The following is a 24,759-nucleotide window of genomic DNA, read 5'->3' as shown; positions in this document are numbered from 1 at the left end:
TCGATTGATGTGATCTAGTGGTGCAACTAGACCTGTGCAAGTTTGTTAAAAACGGTGGTGATGTAGGGGTTGTTCTATTGGTTTTGGTGGTTCTCACTTTTATGGATGGATGACAAAAATCTATTGGGAGCTTGAGTTTGTGTGTGGAAGGGCCGGTGGGTGTTCTTGGTCTTGAGTTGGTGTTTCGGGTGGGGCTTCAGTAATGAACTACCAGTTTTGGGTGGATGAGAGGTGGGATGTGTGTCTTGGGTGGAACTTTTTGATGGGTTAAAAACGGTAGTTATCAGTGGTAATGAGTCTTGGGCAAATTTTTTTTTTTTTTATGGGTCTTGGGCAGCGACGACACTATGTTGTGACTTTTTTTGTCGTGATTTGATGGTGTGATTGGGTGGTTTTTCCGTATTTGTTGAGGAGGAGCGTGGTGGAGATGTCAGTTTGATTGGGTGATGGCTAGTGATAAGTGCTGAATGTTACACATTCAAACCCCTTAATTTACATATGTTAAGCTCTTAGTTTTGTTATAATTTGATGTTTTGTGTTGTTTTTTTGTTTTCTTGTATTTTACAGGTTTTAGAAGAAAAACCGATCAAATTCCAAGATTATAATGAAGTCAGCAAACTCACTTTTGGATAGATTCAAACTCCAAATCAATTTTGAATTTAAGGAAAGAGAAGTTGGCAAAAATTCGTTAATTACAACAAAATTGGTGGCATTGGAAAGCTAATAAGAAAGGAAATAAATATGTCAGAAATAGGTTTTTCCTAATTCGGACGTTTTCCATGCCAAAATCGCCCCGCAATAAAAGACCGCAAATCTGTACGAATTTTGGAATCCTTTTCCTACTTGGATACAAATTTCAGAAAAGGAGAAAACTTGTAATTATTCTTTTTGGACTAGAAAACCTACTTAGAATTGTAATAGGAATTCTAGAGCTTCTAAAGCTTCTCTAATCCCTATAAATAGGACTCTAGCCTTTGAAGAAAGACACATAAACTTGGAGGAAGAATCAAAGGCTACATCAAGAAGGAGGTTTTTTATAGTTTTTATTTTCTTTCTTTTCCTTTATTAATTTCTTATGAGGATGATTTCCATCCAAATTATGTGTAACTAATACTTTAGTTAGGGCTCGATTGAAGCCCTAATCATGTCTTTTTAAGTTTTTCAATTTGCCTTGCTATAATTTATATATTAATGCTTAACTTGATTAATTCTAGTTTCTTGAATTCCTCGCATATTTATGTTTAGCTAGCATATTCTTGTGGTATGGATTTGTTATTTATGTCAATTTGGATGACCGAGTCCTGGGCATAATAGAGTAACGGAAGAACCCCGACACAGGTTCTTGGATTAATCAACATAAAGACAATTGGAATAGATACCATATTCCAATCTGAGTGTGTTTACCGATTTCCATAGATTTATGCTTTCTTGAAGAACAACTTAGTAGATACCATGCTAAATCCTTCAAGGAAGAAAAGAGTTAGAGTAGATACCATGCCTAACTCGTTGTTTAGGGAAATCAATAGTTTTAGGAGAAGATACCATTCCCTTGTGGCTGGTAAGCATTAAGCATCATGTTATGATTGTAGTATTGTGTATATTGCGAATCTTATTTGAGTATGATTAGCGGTGGATATCGAAGCCCTACCTTTTCTTCATAGTATTTTTAATTCAATCTTTTATCCCGTCTTATTCAACATATCACTTTTAGGAATTTCTCTTTAAATACAATTTATACCAATCCTTGTGGGAATGATCTCGTATTTGCCTGCTATACTATTGTTTTGATCTTGTGCACTTGCGAGTAAAACGTATAAGTAATTGCCTAATTATTTAGGTAGATATTTGCACAACAGCTAGAATCAGTGGGAGTTTTTAGTTGGGAAGGGAGTTGAAGCTCAGGTGCTTTTAGTTGTGATGTTTGTAAGAGGGATAACACTATTTTTGACTGTTGAGGGCGCGGTGATAAAAAGTTGTCAAATTTTCTCATATGTGCGAGTAGAGGCGGAGCTACATGGTAGCATGCCCCCCCCCCCCCCCCCCCCCCCCCAAGCTACTATGTTTTCCTTCCCCCCCTTATTATTATTTATTTATTTATTTTTTTATAGTTTTGCCACCCCAATTTTTATTTTTTTGTTTTTCAGTTTTACCCTCCCAAAATTTCCAAATGCTAGCTCTGCCCTTTCGCGCGAGTAATTGATCCTTTCACGTGAGGAAATCTGACTGCATCTTTTCTTGTACAATTGGTTGCCCTGCGCTCAAGGAGATTTTGACAGACATGGCCGAGTTTATGGTGATGGCAACCCTAGCTTTGTTACCATTTCATGTGAACCAACTAGTAACAAGCACAAGAAATCAATATGTTTGGCTACTTCGAGTGAGCCATGACCTTCAAAGCACAATAAATGAGCAGCAGTAGCCTCACCATAAAGAGCAGAGCAATGTGAGCTAATAAGAGAGATACACTTGATTATAGAATCAGTACAGTCTTTGCAAACTGTAGCTTGAGCAGAAAAAGTAGCTTTGATGGCAGTATCATAGTTTATCTTGAAATAGGGAGGGGATGTACTTAGGGGTGAAAAGGCGGTTGCGGTTAGCGGTTACTGGCTAAAACCGCAACTGCCTAGGTGGTTAGTGAAAATGCCAACCGCCTCCGCCAACCGCCAACTGGAAACCGGTTTTATTGTTTTTTAATGAATCTTTTTCTGTTTTTATTCTTAGAATTAAAGAACAAAACACAAAACAAGATCCATCTAAAGCATTATACAAGCATAACCCTAACAGAATAACTATAGTAAGTAACCATCCATATTTGCAATTACCTGCAGTAATTAGGGCTTGGTCGACTAGACAAGCTTATGTTTGTTTGTTGAGAGGAACTTTCTAGTCCAAGGAAAAAGGGTTGGGCAAAAAAGCGAACATTGCTGGCCAAAAAACCACAAAAAATTACAGATATTTCTTTTGGCATTCTTCTGATCATAAGAAAAATACAAGATATCTGCTTCTTTCTCGAACCCACTTCCCCATACAAATTGTTCCACTGGTTCCACTCACCCATTATAGATCCTTCATAAGCAAAGCTCACAGCAACCTTCTTTCCAAACAACAGATGGTATAGATCACAAAATCTTCAATTGGCTAGGACACAAAATCGAGAGGTTGAGGGGCTTGAGGCTGGTGAGATGAGTGGCGGCGTGGAGACGTGAGAGAATGGGAGATGAGAATTTGAGATGAGTAGCGGCCAGGGTTTGTTTTTGTTCTCTAGGGTTAGGTTAAAACGTATGAAACGACGTCGTTTGGGTTAAAAATCAAAACAGAGCCGTTTCATATATAAAAACCATAATAATAATAATAATAATAATAATAATAATAATAATAAAGACGGTTAATGGTTTTTAAAGCGGTTTTACAGTTATACGGCTAGCTGTTATGGGTGGTTAGCGGTTAACAGACGGTTATTAGAGGGCGGTTATTTCACCCCTAGATGTACTCTTCCAAACTTCATGAATTTAATCATATTTGGTTGTCCGCGCAGAATAGTGCTCAAGAGTACTATATTTAAATAAGACTACTACCGATCTCTCACTTGAAGAGTAAGAGTAAGATCCTCTTATTGTACTACCATTAGTACTACTATTATCCTATAAGTAATGTTAGAGACTATTTTATTTTATTTTATTTTATTTTTGTTCCTTTAAAATTGATGTTGTTTTTAAAATTATTTTTGAATTTAAAATGAATCATTATTAAATTTTAATCCCACAATAATTTTAAAAGATGATCCTTATAATAATCGGGATAAATTATAGTTTAATAAGATCTTTCCCTTCCCAAACAAATAGCAAAATAACGTGATCAACGACATCACAACCGGCAAACAAATGCCGTGGAACCTCCCGCAGGAAAGCAACTATTTTTATATAATTTTGGCCTTCCACTATAAAACAACGCAGGGCTCCATGCTCTACTGCTCAGTGCTCTCCACGTTGTCATTTGTCATTCAGCACCACTTTCATTTCAAGAGGGAGCAAATGAAAATAAAACAAAAATTACTTCTCTATTTATTTATTTCATAATTTCCCTCAAAATCTCTCCCTCTCTTTTTGGATCAAAAAACTCTAAACCATCAAACAAAAGCAAGATTCACACTAAATTATTTTTAGGTTTTTTTTTTTTTTTTTTTTTTTTGCTCAAAAAATTAGAAACAAAATCTTGGAGATCCGAATGCAAACGAGCTGAAACAGTAGAGAGAACACCCAAGATTAACAAAACAACCACCAGATCGCAATCTTCATCAGTCATCACACTCCATGGTCTCTCACTTCTGCTTCTCTCATCTCAGCCGTTGATTTCGCCGATTGATGAACCCTATGTTCTTGAAATCTAGGGCTTCCACCATCAATCTCCACCCGATCCCCGTCATCGCCGTCACCTGCAATGTCTTTAAAGATCGACCACCGAATCAACGGCCAGATTTTCCCCCAGCCCTGTCCCCACCTCGCCGAGTTCCGCTCCAGGAACGGCGCCAAGCCGTTCCGGGCCCTACAGGACTGCCTCCGGGTGAAGCCGCCCAGCGGACGCGCTGCGATCCGGCGGGACCCGGACGAGGTTCCGCGCTGCGGCGAGTGCGGCGACTCTGGCGGCCGCACGCGCCTTTACGCGTGCGTGGGTTGCGCTGGCGTCCACTGCCACGCGCCTCCCGGACCCTCCCATGCGGCGGCCCACGCTGAGTCCATGGCGCCAGGGCACGAGATCGCCGTTGACTTGGACCGTGCCGAGCTCTTCTGCTGCGCGTGCCGCGATCAGGTCTACGATCGCGACTTCGACGCCGCGGTGGTGCTCGCCCAGACGGCCGCATCGACGCTCCACGCGCCTTCCTCCATCGCCCGATCACCTCACCCAGAGAATCTCAGAAAGCGGCGCAGAGTTGATTACCGGCCCTGGACGCCAGATCCGAGGGAGCGAGCCTTGATGGTAAGCTGTTCCAGTCCGCTAAACGCCGCCGTTTCGGTCTCTCGTTCGAACAATTTGCCCTGGGGATTGCGCGGATTGAACAATTTGGGAAACACATGTTTCATGAATTCGGTGTTGCAGGCATTGCTTCACACGCCGCCACTGAGGAACTATTTCCTGAGCGATCGGCACAACCGCTATTTCTGCCAGAAGAAGAGCGGTGCGAGCAATGATGCCACTAAGAGAGTTGTGGCCAAAAATGCTGACGCGCGAATATGCTTGGCTTGCGATATGGACGCCATGTTTTCGGCCGTCTTTTCTGGGGATCGGACTACATATAGCCCCGCTAGGTTTTTGTACAGGTTCGTGTTTGCTTAGTGGGTGATAGAAATGTGCTTTTTTTTTAAAAAAAAAAAAAAAAAATCTGGGTATTTGATTTCTTAGTTTATTTTGTTGGTAGAATGGGTTGATGGGCACGGTTTGTAGCATTTCTCTGTTTAATTTGACCCAGTGGATAAACACGTTTTACCTTGGGCTTAGTCTTTACTGATTTGCGGTTTTTGTGACACCCATTGATTATGTTTACTTAAAAAGTATTTGCCTTGTTGATGGTGATAATATCACTGTGGTTTTATCCCAGTTGGTGGCAACATGCGGCAAATCTGGCAAGTTATGAGCAGCAAGATGCTCATGAGTTTTTCATTTCTATGCTTGATGGGATCCATGAAAAGGTTGAGAAGGATCGACGCAAGCCGCAGAGTCAAGGTGCGTTTTGTCCTGTTCCAGTTTCTTTCTATCACTTTTTCTTGTCTCGTTTATGTGCATGTTACGTAAAGTTGGGAGGGGTGTTTCATGTCACAAAAAGAGCTATCAAGCGTTTCTTGAGTTTATGCAACACGTGGAATATCATGGCATGCGGGTCCCTTTTTGTTTTGGTCTATGCAAAATTTTCTTTATCAGGTTTTTGCAGTGAGAATCTTAAGGTGATTTGGTTGGTAATTGGTGTATATGGCTTAATCAATTAATTGTAGAATAATCTGAATACGAGCTGTACAACATGGTCCCAATATTTCCTGCTATGCCTAATGGTGTTGCTAAAATCAGAAATTCAGTTGTATATCAATTTCTCTACCTTTTATTCATAGACATGGTGATTCATGGAAGTGTAATTTAGGCATTGGGGGTCTTTTGCAGCCGTGTATTTAGTTTCTATTTAGCAGCTTTGTCAGTTAAAAGGCTTTGAATTTTGTAGAACTTGATCATATACTTCGAGTTTTGAAGTTACAACATTTTAACTTGTAAGATCAGAATAGTCCTTTGAATCCTTTCATTGATATAGGATGGTATGATTGCTGTGTTTGTAGTAGAGCCCTGTTGGAGGATCTAGTTTTGCTATTGGGACTGCCTCTCCTAATATGTTATTCCTGAAAATAAGTGTTTGCCTGTGAAGATACATGAAACATAGCCAATAGTTAGTTCATCCGAAAAACTCTAGATGACGCATTAGTCATCTTAGTATATCATCAATGTTATTATCGGATTTGCTGTAGCTAAGTGGTGGGAACCCTTGGATAGCTTGATATCACATACTACACTATTCCAATTAGTGTATTGTTCAAGCCAATGGATTTCTAAAACACGAATGAAACTTGCTGTGAGCTTATACTGCAAGGTGACCAACTTAAAGTTCTCTTTATGAGCAGCTCGTGTCCCTCTCATGTATATTTATAGTTCTTTTTAATCAAGATGATACTGTTAAAGATAAGAAGTAACCTTAACATTTAACTGCAGGGTCTGGGTTTAGGTATCCTGTTTGTTGCCCTAGGAGTTGAAAAGTGCTCTCAGATTTAGGGCTAATTGTCAACCTCAACCTGCTGGCTTGAAGGTGTTGTCTGCTTCATCTAGTAAGTCAAACTTTTCCTAGCCCACTTGGTTTGCTTGTTAGGGTTTTCTCGCCTTCAATAATTCTCATGTTAACTCCACCTGTTGGCATGTTTAGGGGTCTTACTACAGAGCTGATCCGGGTCTCAAAGAAAGGAGGGTTGTATTAGGTTCAAAGGCAGCATAAAACATTTTGTCAGTCTTTCAGGAATTTTTGGATTCACATTTTCTCCTTGATCAAACTTTCTTCCGCATCATCTGGTTGAGATATTGAATATCCAATGAACTTCATGAAGTTTCTGATATCTGATTCTCATCTCTTACCAAAAAAAAAAAGAAAAAACTATACTGCACCAGTAACTATGCTGCACCTGTTCCTCATCCTTGTTATCAACGAATAACAATTAGTTCATGTGCTTTTGGAATTTATGTTCCAGTCACTCTGTTTGGAAGGTCAAAAGGGTTTCTAAAGTAAGCGGATATTACGCTATCCGAGAATAGCGGTAATGCCTGTGATAATTTGCAGCAATATTTTCTTATACAAATTTGTTGGTTAGCAGCTCAGGAAAAGAAGAAAAATTTGTTGGTTAGCAAATTAGTTGACCGATATTCTGACTAAAGAAGATTAAAGACTCTGGTGTCTCACGGCTAAAATTAGGGCAATACTAGTAAGACAGATTGCAGCACATTCTTTACTTACATGAAGATTTCCAACATGAATCAGATCAATTCATCCAAGATAGAAGCAGTGTTGTACTTAGGAGTGGAACTTATGCTATGCTTTTAGAAGCACTGTTTATTTTGTATATATATGTTGCTCATGATGTTCACGCCCAACGTGCTGCTCATGCTCTTCATCAGCTCCACCTTCACCGAGATTGGCACCATCCCAAGCGGCGTGTTGTCGAACATCTGCATGCCCCTCACAAAGCACTTCATGGGGTCAGCAAAATTGTTCTGCAGAACGCCTTGGTATGGATACTTCACAAGAGAAATATAGTGGAACCAAATCCAGTAGAGCGGGATTCGGTCTCTGCCAATGAAAAACCTGCTGAACAGGAGGAGGAACTAGGCTAAGATGGCGATGACAACAGTGTTTCTAAAAGCATAGAAGTAGTGTTGGCTTCTGTTATTTGTCAGATATATTTGCATATCCTTGTGTCATAATATCTGGGTTATTTGTTACTATTTTTCCAATTATCTGTCATGATTTGATATATGTAGAATATCTTAATAACCCATTCCCACCACCATTTCTTTTGTAGTGCAGGCAATGGGGACTGTTGTATTGCTCATCGAGTATTTTCTGGTATCTTGCGATCTGATGTGATGTGTATGGCCTGTGGTTTTACATCTACAACATATGACCCATGTGTAGACATATCACTGGACTTGGAACCAAACCAAGGGGGATCTGCAAAGATGGCGTCCACAAAGTCTAATTATTCCTACAGTGGCGAGGCAGATTGCACGAATTCGAGTCAAAACTATGGAATATCTACCCTAATGGGATGCTTGGACCGCTTTACAAGACCTGAGAGACTGGGCTCTGACCAGAAATTTTTTTGCCAACAGTGTCAGGTGAGGCAGGAGTCTCTCAAACAAATGTCCATCAGAAAGCTTCCACTGGTTTCTTGCTTCCACATCAAAAGATTTGAGCATTCCTCAGTACGGAAAATGTCGAGGAAGGTTGACCGTTATTTGCAATTCCCATTTTCCTTGGACATGGCACCCTATCTATCATCTTCCATCTTGAGGAGTAGATTTGGGAATAGAATTTTCCCTTTCGATGGGGACGAGCCAGATGCTTCAAATGAATTGTCATCAGAGTTTGAGTTGTTTGCCGTCGTCACTCACACAGGCAAATTAGATGCTGGCCATTATGTGACTTACTTGCGGTTAAGCAACCAATGGTATAAGTGTGATGATGCTTGGATCACTGAAGTCAATGAGAGCACTGTGAGGGCTGCCCAAGGATACATGATGTTTTATGTACAGAAGGTGCTATACTACAAAGCAAGTGAAAAACAGGTTGCTGCCTGATATGCTGAAGGAAGAATTGGTAATTATGTTAATTGCACAACACAAAAAAAATTGACGAATCATTTGAAGTCATGGTTAATACTTTTGATTGTACGTCAAAGAATGCCATGGCTAATTTTCTATGCCATGATAACAGAAGTCATTGAGTTGCTCTTGTCATCGGTAAAATTACCAAAGCAGCTCTCTCTTTGCCCTCTTGAGGACATTTTTGAGCGGTGGTGGCTTTTAAATTCTCAGTTGGAGCATTAAGCCTGAATTTTTGAGGCTGTGTGGCAGTTGGGAAAAATTAATTTATAGAGGCATTGATTTCTTCAAATGGTTTCTGATATTAAATTCTCTGGTTTTTGGTGGGTTGATTATTATCTTTCTCATGGATTACTGCACAAGTTGCAATACTTGAAGCCTGAAGTGTAGTTTACCAGTGTACTAATCTGCTTACATGGAATATTTATGTCAAAAAGTCTTATTTTAGAGGTCTCTTTTATTCCTCCAGTCAGATGAGTGGTGTACATTTCAAGATCTGTTAAACTCAAATCAAAAGCCTCGTCTGCAATGACGTGTGAATATGCTTGATAAGATAGCCTTGTCAGGTACTTGTGGTGTGCCAGGTACTTGTGGTGTGTCACAGTTATCTGAATATGCTCGATAAGTTAACCTCATTAAACAGAGAATGATGGCTGCCCTGAGTCCACAAAAGAATTATGCAGATAAACACAGTTGAGAGTTAACGTTTGAAGCTGGGGACAAAATATTCCAACAAAGGGCATAACGAGGTTCGACAAGAAAGCGAAGTGAAGTCCCATTTTGTTGGACCATTTGACATCATTGAAAGGATCGGCATGTAGCTAATAGAGTTGCCCTACCTTTAGATTTGGTAGGAATTCATGAAGTATTTCATGTATCGATGTTATGAAAGTACGCGCCCGATCCTACACATTATTCACTATGAGCCATTACAGATTCAAGGGTATCTTTCTTATGAAGAAATGTTGGTGGAAATTTTGGACCAGAAAGAACGAGTATTGCACACCAAGAAAATTTCGCTAATTAAAGTATTATAGCACAATCATGAAGTTAAAGAAGCTTCTTGGGAGTTCGAGTGAAACATGTAACAAATATCCACAATTGTTTAAGGTTTGAGGTTCCCTTCATGGTATTTAAATTAATAGATGTTATATTATAAGCATGTGCAGAAGGGTTTGGACACACCATGCCACATGTCGAGTCGGATGCCACGTTAGCATAAAACGCGCCAGGTGCCATGTTAGCTTGTTATGCTCGCATGCCACATCGCCAAACCATGTTTGGTGCCATATCATGCCATGTGTTAGAGCTCCACCTTGTCAGTAGCAACGTGCCAGTTGAAAGCTGAGGCAGCCTGCTACGTGTCACGATTTAGTTTTTTCACGTCACATAAGTCATTGACCAAGCCTTGAAATTTTTCTATAAATAAGGCTTCTCTGATTTAAAAAATTCGTAAGTTTTCTCCACTTGTTGGAAAGAAAAACTAGTGATTTTTTTTTTTTTTGTCAAATTTTTCCTCTTTCTATTTTATTTTTTTTGAAAAAGTAGATTCAGTGCGACAAGAACCAAGAACTGAGCATGAGCTCGGCCATGATATCTGTTGATGATAATTTGATGTGTTGATTCAAAAGGCAAGCATTTGGTGCGGCACGAAGCAAACATTGGACATGAGCTCAGATGGGGCCAAATCAGGTGTGACATATAACCAAAATTGGGCGTGAGCTTGATTTGGTGAAGCCACAAGATATGGCGTCAGACATCGTACACAGCGAAGAATTGTTGCCGAAGATGGTGGGCGGGGGTTGCTAGTGGTGGTGGCCCAACGTGATGTTGATGGTTGCCTCGCGGTGGTCGAAGACAGTGGCCTAAATGATAGCAGACGGATTGAGACAGGAAGTGGTGGTGGTTGGTTGTGTTCGATGATGTCGGTAAAAAATAATGGCGGCTAACTCAGATTGGAGACTATGGCGGCGGTGGCTAGAAAATAGGCTAGGTTGGCCCACTTGGGCTAGTTATTACTATCCGGTAATCCGAGACCCGATGCACGCATGAAGCATGTGAACTATGCCCATTTAGGTGATTATCGGATCGGGTGACGTGAATATGAATCGAACATGTCGCGAATGGATTGAGCCCACTGGGGCCGTTACCGGATCCAATGACTTGGAACCGATTTGCGCATGCAGCAGTGTGTGGTGTCCACTTGGGCCGATTATTGGATTGGGTAACCTGGATTCGATTCATGTGTGTCATGCGTAGACTGAACCTACTTGGGCCACTATTGGGTTTGGCGACTTGGATTCGATTCGCATGTGTGGTGCCCCAGTTATTGGATCAAGTAACCTGGATCCGATCCGTGGATCGGGTACCGATTCGCACGTGCAGCCCTTGTACCAACCCACTTGGGCCGATTATTGAATCCAGTGACTCGGATCCAACTCGTCTGTATAACGTGTATACAGAAAAGGGAAGGCAAACGTGAAGTTTAGGTGGCGCATAAATGCGCGTGCAATGTAAGTTTATGCTGATTTTGGCGGCATTGTGAGATTGGATTCCAAAATTTTGATTTGTGTACTGATCGATACGAAAGAACACTTGGAATGCATAGATCCAAAAAGGTAGTGGTTGAATAATTATGTGTAATTGTAACACCCTGAAATAAAAATTTAGTTAATTAAATTTAATTGTGTTAAATTAACCTTGGAACTACTATTGTTGGTTTGAGTATTGGAATTTCTGATTTTTGAGAAAATTAGGGTTGAGCGAACGATCGATGTGGGTGATCAAGTGTTCGACGAAACTCTGAGTTACAAACGTTCAATTTGGTACTCGAACAATCGATGGACGGTTATACAAACTTGGATTTAGACGATCCCATCCTTTTGAGCGTGCATGGGTTCGTTTTAAACACTGTTGTTTGATCCTTAGGCCTCATTTCATCAGTCCCAACCTCTGGAAACCTTAAAGTGAGAGAGAGAAGAGAAAGAAACAGAGAAAAGTTAGATCTTGAGGGCTTTCAATCAAGAGGAGGTAATTAGCTCTGCCTCTCTTGTTAATCTTGCCTTTGGTTATCACTTCTAGTTTGATTCTACTTGTTGTATAGTCTTTAGATCTTAGATTTGCTATGAAGTTTGGTAGATTGTGTTATTAGCAAGTTTTGATGGAGTTATGTGAGATTTGTTGGTTAGATGATCTTGGTATATGAATTACCATGTGATATTGGGTCATTGGAAGTGTTTATGTTCTGTTTACAACTTTGAGAATAGATCTATATGTTGATGCATGAATCTATGGTTAGATTAAGTTTTGGGTGGTTTAGAATGCATGAATGATTATGGATAAGTTTGGATGTTGTGTTCTTGTCTAGATCAATGTTAGGATGTTTAATAGGATGTTAGATCTTTGCTAGGCTGGGTTAGAATGGTTTGAATTGGTTGAGGCAATTTTTGGTCGATAACCAAACATTCGGTGGTCTAGTCAAACAATCGGTAATGTTCGATCGACCTAATATACGAATGTTCGATTAGTGGACAAAGTGCTTGTTCTGTCCTCATACCATGTTTTAGGATGTTCTAGCTTAGATTAAGTTTTGATTAGTGGTTCTTTCTCAGATTTCGAAGTTGGGGAGTCTTTGGACGGATTTCTGAAGGAGCCTTGCGAACTGGGTGAGTAAACTCACTAGATACACATTATTTTTAGTGGTAATTACATATCCCCCCATGAACTACTAACCTTCGTCAATATGCCCCCATGAACTGACACCCTCACCACCCGACTGCATCGAACTACCATTTATTTACCAAAACCCTCATTTCATCAATCAACTTTGTTAAATTAGACAGTCAACCCATCACAGGCGCTTGACATGGCATTTTAGCATTTTCTCCCACTTTCGCTCTCAGTTTGGATTGCTAAACGATGCTTATACCCTTCGGTTACAAGTTTCAACATTTGAAAATATCTTTAATAGTTTAATGACGTTTATACCCTTATCTGAGCAATGAAGTACCTCAATTGACCCTTGTCTTTCCTATTGGAATATTGAACTACCCCGACAAAAGTGAATATGCACGTGTGAGTCTCTCAATAAATTGAATCGTATAACCCAAAAAAAGAAGTTAAAGCCGCACTTTTCGTCTTTTAGATTTGAAACCCTAGAACAGATCTGCTACCAACTCATGTTTGAAGCTAAAATTTTTGAAGGTCTCGAACTTGAAGTCTTAACCCTCGCACTCAAGATCCGCACTGTTGTAAATATCATTTAATTTTGTTATTTTCATAAAAATAAAAAAATAAACTTTTCTTGTTGGAGTGAAAGCAATAGTTCATTGATTAATCAAAGATACTCCAAATTTTGTTACAGAACTGTGTATGAGCCACATTTAGTTCTTTTTTGTGATAAAGTACCATCTTGATATATATAGACTTGTGATTTGTTTGTTTGTTTGTTTTTATTTATTTATTTTGTTTTTTTTTTTTTTTTTTTTGTTTTTTTGTTTTTTTGTTTTTTGTTTGTTTTTTTGTTTTGTTTTTGTTTTGTTTTTGTTTTTGTTTTTGTTTTTGTTTTTATTTTATTTTATTTATTTATTTTTTTGATTTTTTTTTTCCTGAAGTGGTCTCGCATGGTCTTCATTTTCCCGTTTGTTGGTGATCCACAAAATTTATGTCATATTTCTTTATTTGTATTTCCCTTCTTTGTTTGTTTCTTTATCCGAAGTGGTCCCGAATGTTAGTGCATAGTTTTTGTTTTGTTTTTGTCTATTGTCCACAAGTCTGTTTTTGTCTACTCCGAGATGTTTTGTCCATCCTTATTAATTGAAAAGTAATGAAAAGTTGAATAAACTCATGCACAATTATTTGATAATCTTTATCGAAACTCTAAGTCCATGTTAATAACCTATCCTATAATTTTGTCCCATTAATTTTAGTTTTTTTTTTTTTTTTTTTTCATAATGTCTAAAAGTTTTATGTGTAGGGTCCAACAATAAACTTAGATAATGGGAAGTGACGATGTCATTTTTAGGGTTCATTTTGGGGGTAGGTTTGATAGGCAGTACAAGTGCACTTATGTTGGTGGGGATATAGGGTTGTTTGGTGAGCCATATGATCTAGATTATCTATCATTTTTTGAAGTTGAAATCATAGTTAAAAAAATTGGATCCCAACTAGGTGACCTGATTTACTATTGTGAACCTAATAAAGAATTTGATGATGGGTTGGTACTTAATATCTAATGATGATGTCGTTAGAATGGCTGAATGCTTTGTAGGACATAAACGTGTAGTGTTGTACACGGTATCATTTGCACATGCTATTGATGAAGTAAGTACAAATGTTAGTGAGGTCGAGGAGGATGAGGGTAGTGATGATGAGGAAAGAATGAGGACTTTTATAAATGACCCATAATGCTAGTCATTGATGAGCATTGATGACGATGCATGGGATGATAGAGGTGAACCAATGGCTGTTACATCAACCCGTGGAGATGACACTTCCACATCTGATGATGGGAATGATGGTGATGAGGAGGATGGTGATGGTGATGGTGATGGTGGTGATGATGATTGATGAGGTATCCTCTAATTTAGGCAGAAGTGATATCATGGTAACACTCCTTAAAAGTGGCGAGGAGAATGAGGTGGGTAGTAGGCCTAGGTTTGTTACTAGGATTTCAGAGTTTTATGATGTGGACATGGAAGACCCCAAATTGGTTGTTCGCATGACATTTACTTCGATGAAGTTTAGACAAGCAATGAGAGAATACAATTTGTTTAGAGGGAATGATGTTCAATTCATTAAAAATGATGGGGATAGGGTGATTGGAGTTTGTAGGAGTAAGAGTGATGGTTGTCCCTAGAGAGTTTATGGTGCATTGGTACCAGGTGCGCTAACTTTCATGCTTAAGTCATTGAACCCTACTCACCAGTGTACAAGAAAATACAAGTCTTCAATTATAACATTTAGGTAGATTGCAGATAGGATGGTCCACACATTTAGGACACAACCAAGCTATCCATTGGCAGCTCTCTATGAGGGTCTTAAACGGAAATGGAATGTGGATGTTACTACCAGACCAGTATAAAGGGCTAAGGTGAAGGCTAATAATCAGATAGAAGGCAAGCTAGGAGAATAGTACAACTGGCTTTGGGGTTATTGTGCAACATTGAGACAAACAAATCAAGGGAGTTGCATGTTGATGAAAGTTGAGAGGTCAAGTTTAGAGGTCCCACCAACTTTTCAAAGGCTGTATATGTCTTTGGTAGTATGCAAGGAAGGTTTTAGACAGGCTTGTAGGCCTGTGATAGGAGTTGATGGTTGTTTTCTAAAAGGAAATTATAAAGGGCAACCTTTTGCTGTTGTTGGAAGAGATCCAAATGACAACATTTATCCTATTGCAATTGCTATTGTTGAGGTTGAAACTAAGGACAGTTGGCCCTGGTTTCTAGAGACTCTTGTTGTTTACCTTGGTTTAAATGGCTTTATTAGGTGGACATTTTATATCTGACAGGTAGTTTGAATATTGAATTTGGTTTTCCATACAAATTCACTTGTGCACTCTATTTTATGCTTGGAGTTAACATATTTTCTTTTCTTGTGTTGTTTTGTGCTAAGGATTTGATTCCAAGCTTTGAGACAGTGATACCAAATGCTGACCATCACATATGTGTAAGACATTTGTATGCCAACTTTAGAAATGAGGGCCACAAAGGTTTATTGTTGAAGGATACGTTATGGAAGGCAGCTTCTGCCTATACAGTGCATGGATTCCAAAGGAAAATTGAGGAGTTGAAAAAAATGAGTCAACCAGTTCATGCTTACTTGGAGAAGGTGGACCCGTGTGGTTAGGCTAGAGCCTTTTTTGACGCCACCCTAAAGTATAACTTGCACATGAACAAGGCACATGAACAAGGCTTTGATAATGTATGGTTAATTCATACATTATCAAAGCCCGAGACAAACCAATAATTACAATGTTGGAAATGATTAGGAAGAAACTAATAAAGTGGTACCAAATGAAGAGGCATGGAATAAGGTCGTATGTCGGGAACTGGTGTCCGAAGATATTGGAGAAGTTGGAAGTGTGTGGAAAGGAGGCTAGAGAGTGCATTTCGACCTATGCTAGAGAGGGATTCTTTGAGGTGGAGTGTAGGAATAAACAGTTGTGGTTGACTTGACGTACCATACTTGTGGGTGTTGGTGGTGGGACATGACTGGCATTCCATGCCCACATGCCGTCTCGGCTATATTATATGATTCCTCAAAACTTGAAGACTACTTACATCAATACTACAGTGTTGACATGTACAAGAGGGCTTATGACCCATTGATTTTCCTAATGCCAAGTGAAAATCAATAAGTCAGGACCAAACAAGATGAGGTAGACCCACCTGTCTATAGAGCTGCCCAAGGCAGGCTTAAGAAGTTAAGGATAAGGGGTCCTGATGAGCCAAGGAATCCATACTGTATTAGAAAGTGTAGGGTAAATATGAGATGTTCACAGTGTAGGGAGGTTGGTCATAATAGTAGGACTTGCCCTAGGAGGAAGAAGGTATCCACTTCAAGTAGTTCTCGAAGAAGTGTACCCACTAGCATTGCAACCAAGTTGAGCTTTAATGATGTAAGTATTTATAAAAATGCATTGCAAACCGAGTTAATAACTATTAATCTTTGTTTTATGTTGCAGATTCCTTCCCAACCAAATGCATGTGACTCACAACCTACGCAATCACCACTACTTACACAAGAGGTAACCGGCCAATACTCTCCTACTTGGTTTAAGTTTGTATGAGTTACTATTGATTCGGACTGTTTCCTTTCCTTATCAGTGCATGCATCCTGCAGAAGAAAATATTTCAAGGCCCAACAAGAGACAAGCATCTACTACTGTTGGAGTAAGTATCAATATCATTTGTTATACTTATAATAATGGTGTTTTTCTAATGACGATCTTGCATATGTAGTTTGGTTTTAGCAAAAGGATGAAGAAAAGAATCCAGCGATGGATACTTAGAGGCTGTTAGGGGTAAGGGCATGCATACATCAAGTAATGTTGCAACTATGGATACTTAGCATTCTCATGCTGCTACTGTAAGTACATTTAACTTGTGGTTTATTTGCATTCTGATGTTTATCTTCTCTATATAAGATCATAATAATATACTTATTAACTCATCCATGTGTTGCACAGAAAAGTAAATCCACACTGCCATCCACAACTGTTGGTGCAAGATAGAAGACTTTGGGACTTAAATCTAGAAATGTAACAACTATTAGAAGGTCCAGTAGGTTGTTAGGTGCGTTTAAGAAAGTCTCATCTAACAAAAAGTCCTTAGATGTTGATCTTACTGGTGATAGGGGTGAATCAGCAAGGACGTCAAAAAGAGTAATTGTACCAACAGTGGAGAAGGGAATCCAGCAAATGGAAGGAAAGAAGAAACAGAAAAGACTTGTATGATGACATTGATAGGGAGGGATGTTATCCACTTGGTCTACATTTTGTTATGAAAGAACTTTTTGTTTGGGTTGTTGGAAATCTCCTCAAACTTTTGGTTGTAAACATTTTAGGGATTGTTAAACTTTTTGGGAATTACTGTTTATGTTGGTTGGTTGTAGCTGTGGTGTTTGTTTATGACAAGTTTGTTTAGTCTTTCAAGTTGTCTTCTGTATTTATACTTCTACCTATATATCAAGTCTTCGAGACATTTATAAATGTGTGAACAAATTATATGAATGGTGTGATTATGTATATCTAGTCCTTAATTGATTTACTAAATCAAATAGGCTGAAACTTTGACTTCTTAGTTTGAATACATTCGTTACTTTCATATAATGAAAGGTTATGATTAAATAGCACAGGTAATTAACCCATCACAACATCAACATTTGCATTAAGCTAATAAATTATTGGTCTTTAGATAATTAGTCATTACAAGTTTAAGAACATAAACCACATTTTCATGGTAGCCGTTTGTTGGAAAAATGTCCATTAAAGCACCATAATAATTGTCCCAAAACATATCTACAAAGACAACAAAAAAAATCTAGGAAACTGCCAAAAGTTGACTATGTATCTTTGATAGTTTTACTTGCATCTCATACTGAATTGCTTCAATTTCCAACTTAGCCTTCAATTTTGTAACCTCTTTATCCAGCTTCATGTCCCTGTGTTGCAAACGATCCAACACTCGATTAAAATGGTCACACATATCAGTATCTTTCCATTAGAAGAATCGACACGACCGACCAACATATTCAAATTAGAGGCCATATAAACAGAGGTTAGTCATCATTTGAAATCTAAAAATAAATGAAAAATATTGAGTTTATCAATTAAGCTTTGGATGTACAACCTACAAGTTTTTGAAAGAAAAAAAAAGGTTACCCAATATGAAGAGAAGAAAATAGAAGAGAAATTTCAAGACAATTATTTACAAATAATGAAGAAATTCTTACATCATAATTAACACAACCGTAAAACAATCGTCTGCAATTTTTCTCAGTAAAGGAAGTCTTCAAACATGCAGGTACTCCACAACACCATATGGGCTCCCCAAATGTTGCTTCGCTCTGTAGTGAACACACCATTTTACTTGAGAGAAAAGTTGAGTCCTTTTAGGTATACTATCTGAATGTTGAAGGAGCAAGAAGTGGTACTTTTAAAGATGGCCTATTCTTTTTCTTTTTCTTTATGATGTGTTTTTTAGCATCGTTTAACAATCCAAATTGAGGGCAAAAGTGGGAGAGAAAAAAAAAATGCTAAAATGCCATGTGAGGCGCACATGATGGGTTGACCGTCTGATTTAATGAAGTTGACTGATTGAAGGAGGGATTTGGTAAGTAAATGATAGTTCGATGCAGTCGGGTAGTGAGAATGTCAATTCATGGGGGAATATTGATAGAGGCTGGTAGTTCATGGGGGGAAAAGGTAATTACCCCTTATTTTTAAATTGTTTCATAACATGATTACTTTATACGATAAACTTGCATTTTTGCAAATTACATTAAATATATTTTTAGAACTCAGTGAACTCTAATTTGTTTATGAAAACATGAGTTAGATATGATATGATATAAATGATGATTTGTAAAAGCATATTTATAAAAGACAATGGGAATTGCATATAAACAAATGGATGATTAATGTATTAGTAAATTCTTTTTTTATATGCTCTCTGATGAGAGTTGACGATCCTTTATAATTACCAGTTAATTATATCTTGGGTATTATAGTAACGCTGGGCAGGAGGTACTCTCTGGAAAAGGAAGAAAAATAATTGAAGTCCTTAAAAAGTGGATCTGATATCATATAAAAGTTTATGAGGAATTATAAAATATGGAAAGAAAAAGTGGAAGCAAAGAGAGAGAAAAAGATACAAGGATTTTTGGGGTGGTTCAGTGCTAGACATCCATGTCCACTACTATGAGATTTTGTTTACAATACAAAGGTCCCCATTTATAGGAAAACTGTGGTAGATGAGAGAATACAAGTATTGTAATAAAATAAGATTTGGTTACAATCAAACCTAAATGGTGAATATTCTGACAAGGAAACATAACCAACCTCATATGCTTTTAAAATTCATCATGTAGTGGGTAAATTTGCTAATCTTAAACTAACCTAATTTTTTGTGACTCCTTAAAACCATCAATCTTGAGGAGGTTCAAATTGAGGTTTGGTGCGATTATAATTGCACACCTCTTGAAATGAGAAGCTATTTAAGGGTCTAGGTCAAACCCTGGACGCCATTTTGTCAGTCTGCAACCACCTAACCCTATAGAGAGGGAGAGGGGGGGAGAGAGAGAGAGAGAGAAAGAGAAGAGGAGAAAGAAGGATTTTGGAGGGCTTGTGGTCTTTACCTTCAAGAGAATTAAACCCTACACCCAAAGCTTGATTCTTTTCATGTTATGCTTGTCTAATCCTTGTTTAGTTTCTCTTTAGTGTGTTTTTGTGTGTGGGATTGTTGTTAGAATGTCCTAAAGTAATTTTGGTGGTTTGATGATGATTCTATGATTTGAAAGTTTGAGCCTTTTAAGAGACTTGGACTATTTCATTTACCTTGATTTGTATATCTTTTTTTTTCACTTGTAAAACATTTTTGTTTTACAACAAACTTTCCCTTAGAATGATAACCTTGGATGTAGCACCTCGGTCCCATATTGGGAAGAGATGAATAGCTCACATAAAGTAAATGGTTTATAAAGATACTCATGGGTACTAAGTCCCACATTGCCTAGTTACTAAGTAAAACTGGGCTTTATAATAGATTCTAGGAAAGTTCCAAATTGATTAGTCATTTTGGAGTGATAGCGCAGATGTGGCTAACGCTTTTCCTTGGGTCGTTACAAATGGTATGAGAGCCACCTAGTAATGTCAGGTCATGTGGTATTGGAGCATCGCATAACGTGGCCCTGACGAGGACGTCAGGGGTTTAAGGGGAGAAGTTTGTAACACCCCAGTCCCATATTGGGAAGAGATGAATATCTCACATAGAGTGAGTAGTTTATAAAGATACTCATGGGTGCTAATTCCCACATTGCCTAGTTAATAGGTGAAACTAAGCTTTATAATGAATTCTCGGAAAGCTTCAAATTGACTAGTCCTTTTGGAGTGATAGCGTAGATGTGGCTAGCACTTTTCTTTGGGTCGTTCCAAATTGTAACACCCCGGTCTCATATTGGGAAGAGATGAATAGCTCACATAGAGTAAGTGGTTTATAAAGATACTCATGGGTACTAAGTCATGGGTGCTAAGTCCTACATTGCTTAGTTATTAGGTGAAACCGCGCTTTATAATGGATTCTAAGAAAGTTTCAAATTGACTAGTCCTTTTGGAGTAATAGCGCAGATGTGGCTAGCACTTTTCGTTGGGTCGTTACATTGGAGGACCTTGCCATGTTGGTATTTGAGGAGTTGGATCATGAGTTGTCGGATTACTTGTGGTTCGATTATTCCGATGATTTTGGTGGTAAGTTCATAAGGAGTTTGTGGGTGTGGTACAATGTGTTTTGTCGCACCGACCATTGAGGACTTTGATGTCCCTATGGCTTTTAAACTCGGGTTGTAATATTTTAGTATTTGACTTGATGACTGGTCTTTGACAAAGATGCTTGATGATTTCCCTATGTCAAGTTATGTTATAACGTTTTAATTTTTGCTCTAGCTATTATGTGATGTAGTGTACGTAGAAATGGCAATCTTGTAGTATAAGTGACTTAGTCTTCGGTTGTTAACCTCTGGTCAGAGGGTCCTAATATCCAATGGGCTTATATACTTGATAAATTACTTTTTTGTTTTTTTTTTTGTTTTTATAAAAAGTTATACTTCATTTATAATCAATCATATTGTACAACAATAAACATGAAAACTAATGAAATTGTCACGGCCTCACATCGACAAGTACTTAAGGAGAGGGGAAGGGATGAACAATCTTTTAAGCAAATACAATAATTGCAACCCCCACTTCGTTGTGAACCAATCTGAGACGTTGGCAATTGCAAATCCCAGGAATACCTACAAAACATCCCCAATTTACGGATTAATGGTATGCACAAATATAAACAAATTCTATTTCTTCAATACCTTAACAAGTAGTATTTTAATTTAAAGTAAGTACTACAACTTTTATTATATATTCATTATAAACTGATGTGACAGTTCACATGACATTTATTATTTTAGTCACGTGACAATTCATATAGTATTGACGTAAAAATCTACATGGCAATTATCACGTCAGCCGCTAAAATGTAGATTGCAACGTGTCACTAAATTTTATAAAATGTGAAATGATACGTAAGTTTATAAGGAAATTGTAATACCCCGAGCATTTTCATTAAAACAAAAAGTATGTTTTTCTTTATAATCATTTGTGGCATTTCATTTATTTTTTTATTTTTTAGAATTTCACACAACTTTTCCACATTGAAATATAAAACTCTGGAGTTTGGATTGAAATAGTGGATCGGTCTGTTTGGGCTGACCAGATAGTTGTTAAATCACAATTTATCAAAAAGCTTAAATTTATAGGAAGAGATAATTTTAATCACTTAATTATATTCTAACAAAAGTAAAGTTCAAAATGTCTTACCTGAACGGATCCAAGAATGTAAATAGTTGAATATTGGCGGCCATGGATAATCATGTCCTCCAACATGGCAAGTGGTATGGTAAGCGAGGCACCTAGTGCGGCCACCAATGGTGAGGTCCAAACAACACCTAATGCCCTGTTAATATGGAAAGTATTTGGATTAAAAAGATAAGAAGCATTCGGACGCATAAAAAAGTGACACAGAATCTGTCAGTTAATTCAGAGTCTTGCTTGATTAGTGTGGAAGGGGGGGCGCTTTGCATAAATCCGATATTTTACCCCGCAATATTAGGGTACATAAAATGACTCTGCCCTAAAGAGTTCCATCAAAAAAATAAAAATAAAATAACATAGAGATTCCGACATTACCAGAAATAATCAGAGAGGAAACTTCCAGCAAAGCAGTTGGCAAAAACAACTCCGACCGTTTGAGCAGAGTCAGGAATTATGAATTTGGGTTCAATTCCTAAAGCAGTCAGCGGCCACACTGAAAAAGGAGACACCAAAATAACATTATCAATCAATCAATCAATCAATCAATCTAAAGCCACTGGTTGAATCCAAGAATAGAAAGAAATTTGGAGAAAGAAGACATTACGGCCTTGTTTGGCAAGAGAAAAAAAAAAAATTTCCTACCCCTCTTCATTTATTTCAAAAATAATCAATTTCAAAACATTCTAACTTTATATCACATTAATAATTTTTTATTATTATTTAAATAAAAAAAATTCACTACAATACAAAATTTTTTTACTTTTCTATACAAATTCTTTTTACTTTATATCACATCTATCACTTCTAACTCTCACTACTAATTCCCCTTTTCTTACCAAACAAGGCCTACATGTATCGAGGAGAAAGAGTAAAGTTGGTCAGAAGTTTGGTCTTACCTACCCACCAAAGGGAAACCAGGGTGAATAATCCAATATACCCAAATAACTTCTGCATATCCACCTTCTCTCCATCTTCCCCGGCAAACTTTTTAAGGAGCACTGCAGGATTTATTTTGTGAATGAGTCAATACTATGATGATTCGTTATAGTAAGGACAAAAAATCTTCGAAGTACAAATATATCGATCGGGATTTCTTGCAATTGCTTGTCCCTCGTAGAGCTATCATGTGTCTAAATGTTTGTTTAGACAGATGGGTCTAATAAGAAGATCTGTCGCGCCGCAATTGCATGAAATTGCGCGAATCTCGATCCCAAAGAGATTCTTGCTTCATTTGCAAATATATATATATATATATAAAAGTAGAAGATGTCTGACCTGCGAATAGTCCATCGGTAATAGCTGAGAGCAAAGCAAAAAGATATCCGAGGAAAGAATGGCTTCCGTTTCTGAGCACCAGACAAAGAGAAGAAGGCAAAGAGCAATCAAAACTCAATACAGAGCACACTGCAAGCCACAGTTTACGATTTGTCTTCCCTTTGTGTTTTTGGTTGTTTTTGAGATTCAGATTTCAATTAACGGTAAAAACTTGTTTGGCAAAATATGAGAGGACAAGAAACGTACGAGGATGTGGTTGACTCAGATTCATCCGTTGCCCATGTCTTCCCGCATGCTGTCATGGCAACACCAGCCATGCTGACGAAAACAGAAACCAAATTTACTACATTTATAGATTCTTCTCCAAGCAATGCACCGATTAGAAGAGTGAAAAGCCCTGAAGTCGAGAATAATATTGTTGTACTCGCAACGCTTGTTCTTTCAAGAGCCGCATTCATAAAATACTGCAAAAAAAAGAAGAAGAAAAAACATCAAATTTCATGAACACTTCTTGTTTCTGCATTGAGAATACTAGAAGGAAACAAAAAAATGTTACTGTTTCATCAGTCTGATCACCTCTGATGCAAACCAGATAGGACCGATGAATAAGCCTAACGTTGCAATTTCCTTTGTGATAAGCTTTCTATGTATCAGCATGTCTACATCATCTTTGCTATCAGCAAAAACAGTTGGCTTTCCTTCCTTTTGAGAATAATGCAAGTCTTTGGCACGTTTTTCATCAGCCAGAGGTTGCTGTTCTTCGATGTCAAAGTTGTGTACCGGAGGAGAATCAAGCACTTGGGAGGACTCAAACACACAACTATCAGAGTAACATCGCAGACGTTTGAGTAACCAATCCCGAATGAATGCTATTGGAAGATAAGCTGCCAACAGAGAGGTTCCAAGATATGTTACTGCAAATGGGTGCTTATACTCTGTAAAAATACCCTGTCGAGAAAAATATTAGTCAGGTAAAAAATTAGTACAAAAGCTCCACTATACATATTCTTCATGGAAGGGTTTGAATGATGCAGAAGTTCAAACATTGAGAGAGAGATCTCACCTGGGTGATTTCTGCAGAGGTGACCCACAGAATGACAACAGTGAAGATTAGGAGCATGCCTGCTCTATATCTCCAACCCATGGGTAGCGATCAAAGAAAGGAGATCGAAAGAGAAAGATGTTGAGGTATATGAATGTTGTGGAGGATAATATATATAGCCGACTTATGAGTTGTTTGGTAAGTAATTGTGTAATAGAATATTTATTTGAATAGTAGTAAAAAGTGATAGATGTGATATAAAATTTGTGAATGTTTTATAGAAAAGTGAAAAAATTTTGTTTTGTAGTGAGTTTTTTTATTTAAATAATAAAAAAAAATTATTAATTTGATGTAAAAAATGTAAAAAAAATTAAAATGTTTTTTATTTTATTTTTTTGAAAGAAGTGAAAAGGGAATTGAAAATTTTACATTTGGTTGCCAAACAGCTCCTTAAATATTA

General features: G+C 37.9%; 2 protein-coding genes and 1 long non-coding RNA gene across 3 annotated transcripts; 2 read left to right on the top strand and 1 right to left on the bottom strand.

Moving 5' to 3' along the window:
- Positions 1–3,978: 3,978 nt before the first annotated feature.
- Positions 3,979–9,453, top strand: LOC133857097 (ubiquitin C-terminal hydrolase 22-like). The gene is made up of 3 exons (XM_062292220.1): positions 3,979–5,315; positions 5,594–5,718; positions 8,105–9,453. The coding sequence occupies exons 1-3, from the start codon at positions 4,438–4,440 to the stop codon at positions 8,875–8,877; spliced, it is 1,776 nt and encodes a 591-aa protein (XP_062148204.1). The 5' UTR covers positions 3,979–4,437; the 3' UTR covers positions 8,878–9,453.
- A 7,311-nt stretch (positions 9,454–16,764) lies between these two features.
- On the top strand, positions 16,765–17,462 carry LOC133856993 (uncharacterized). Its single transcript, XR_009898275.1, has 3 exons — positions 16,765–16,793; positions 16,863–16,989; positions 17,090–17,462. It is a non-coding gene; the product is annotated as an uncharacterized LOC133856993 (long non-coding RNA).
- A 3,753-nt stretch (positions 17,463–21,215) lies between these two features.
- LOC133857880 (uncharacterized transporter C405.03c-like) lies at positions 21,216–24,437 on the bottom strand. Its single transcript, XM_062293249.1, has 8 exons — positions 24,321–24,437; positions 23,834–24,205; positions 23,504–23,721; positions 23,258–23,328; positions 22,879–22,980; positions 22,358–22,475; positions 21,989–22,124; positions 21,216–21,411 (listed from the first exon to the last, which is right to left on the bottom strand). Exons 1-8 carry the CDS (start codon positions 24,399–24,401, stop codon positions 21,286–21,288), a joined length of 1,224 nt encoding a protein of 407 aa, XP_062149233.1. The 5' UTR covers positions 24,402–24,437; the 3' UTR covers positions 21,216–21,285.
- Between the last annotated feature and the right edge of the window lie 322 nt (positions 24,438–24,759).

Source organism: Alnus glutinosa, chromosome 14 (assembly GCF_958979055.1).
Source record: "Alnus glutinosa chromosome 14, dhAlnGlut1.1, whole genome shotgun sequence".
Classification (NCBI taxonomy): Eukaryota; Viridiplantae; Streptophyta; class Magnoliopsida; order Fagales; family Betulaceae; genus Alnus; species Alnus glutinosa.
The sequence above is the reverse complement of the archived record's forward strand: the minus strand, read 5'-3'. Positions and strand labels throughout refer to the sequence as shown.

Coding starts and splice junctions, on each gene's coding strand:
- LOC133857097 (XM_062292220.1), top strand. CDS start 4,438: ATGTCTTTAAAGATCGACCACCGAATCAACGGCCAGATTTTCCCCCAG. Junction 5,316..5,593: donor CCCGCTAGGTTTTTGTACAG/GTTCGTGTTTGC, acceptor GTTTTATCCCAG/TTGGTGGCAACATGCGGCAA. Junction 5,719..8,104: donor ACGCAAGCCGCAGAGTCAAG/GTGCGTTTTGTC, acceptor TTTGTAGTGCAG/GCAATGGGGACTGTTGTATT.
- LOC133857880 (XM_062293249.1), bottom strand. CDS start 24,401: ATGGGTTGGAGATATAGAGCAGGCATGCTCCTAATCTTCACTGTTGTC. Junction 23,329..23,503: donor TCTGAGTCAACCACATCCTC/GTACGTTTCTTG, acceptor TCTGGTGCTCAG/AAACGGAAGCCATTCTTTCC. Junction 22,476..22,878: donor GGTTTCCCTTTGGTGGGTAG/GTAAGACCAAAC, acceptor CTCCTTTTTCAG/TGTGGCCGCTGACTGCTTTA.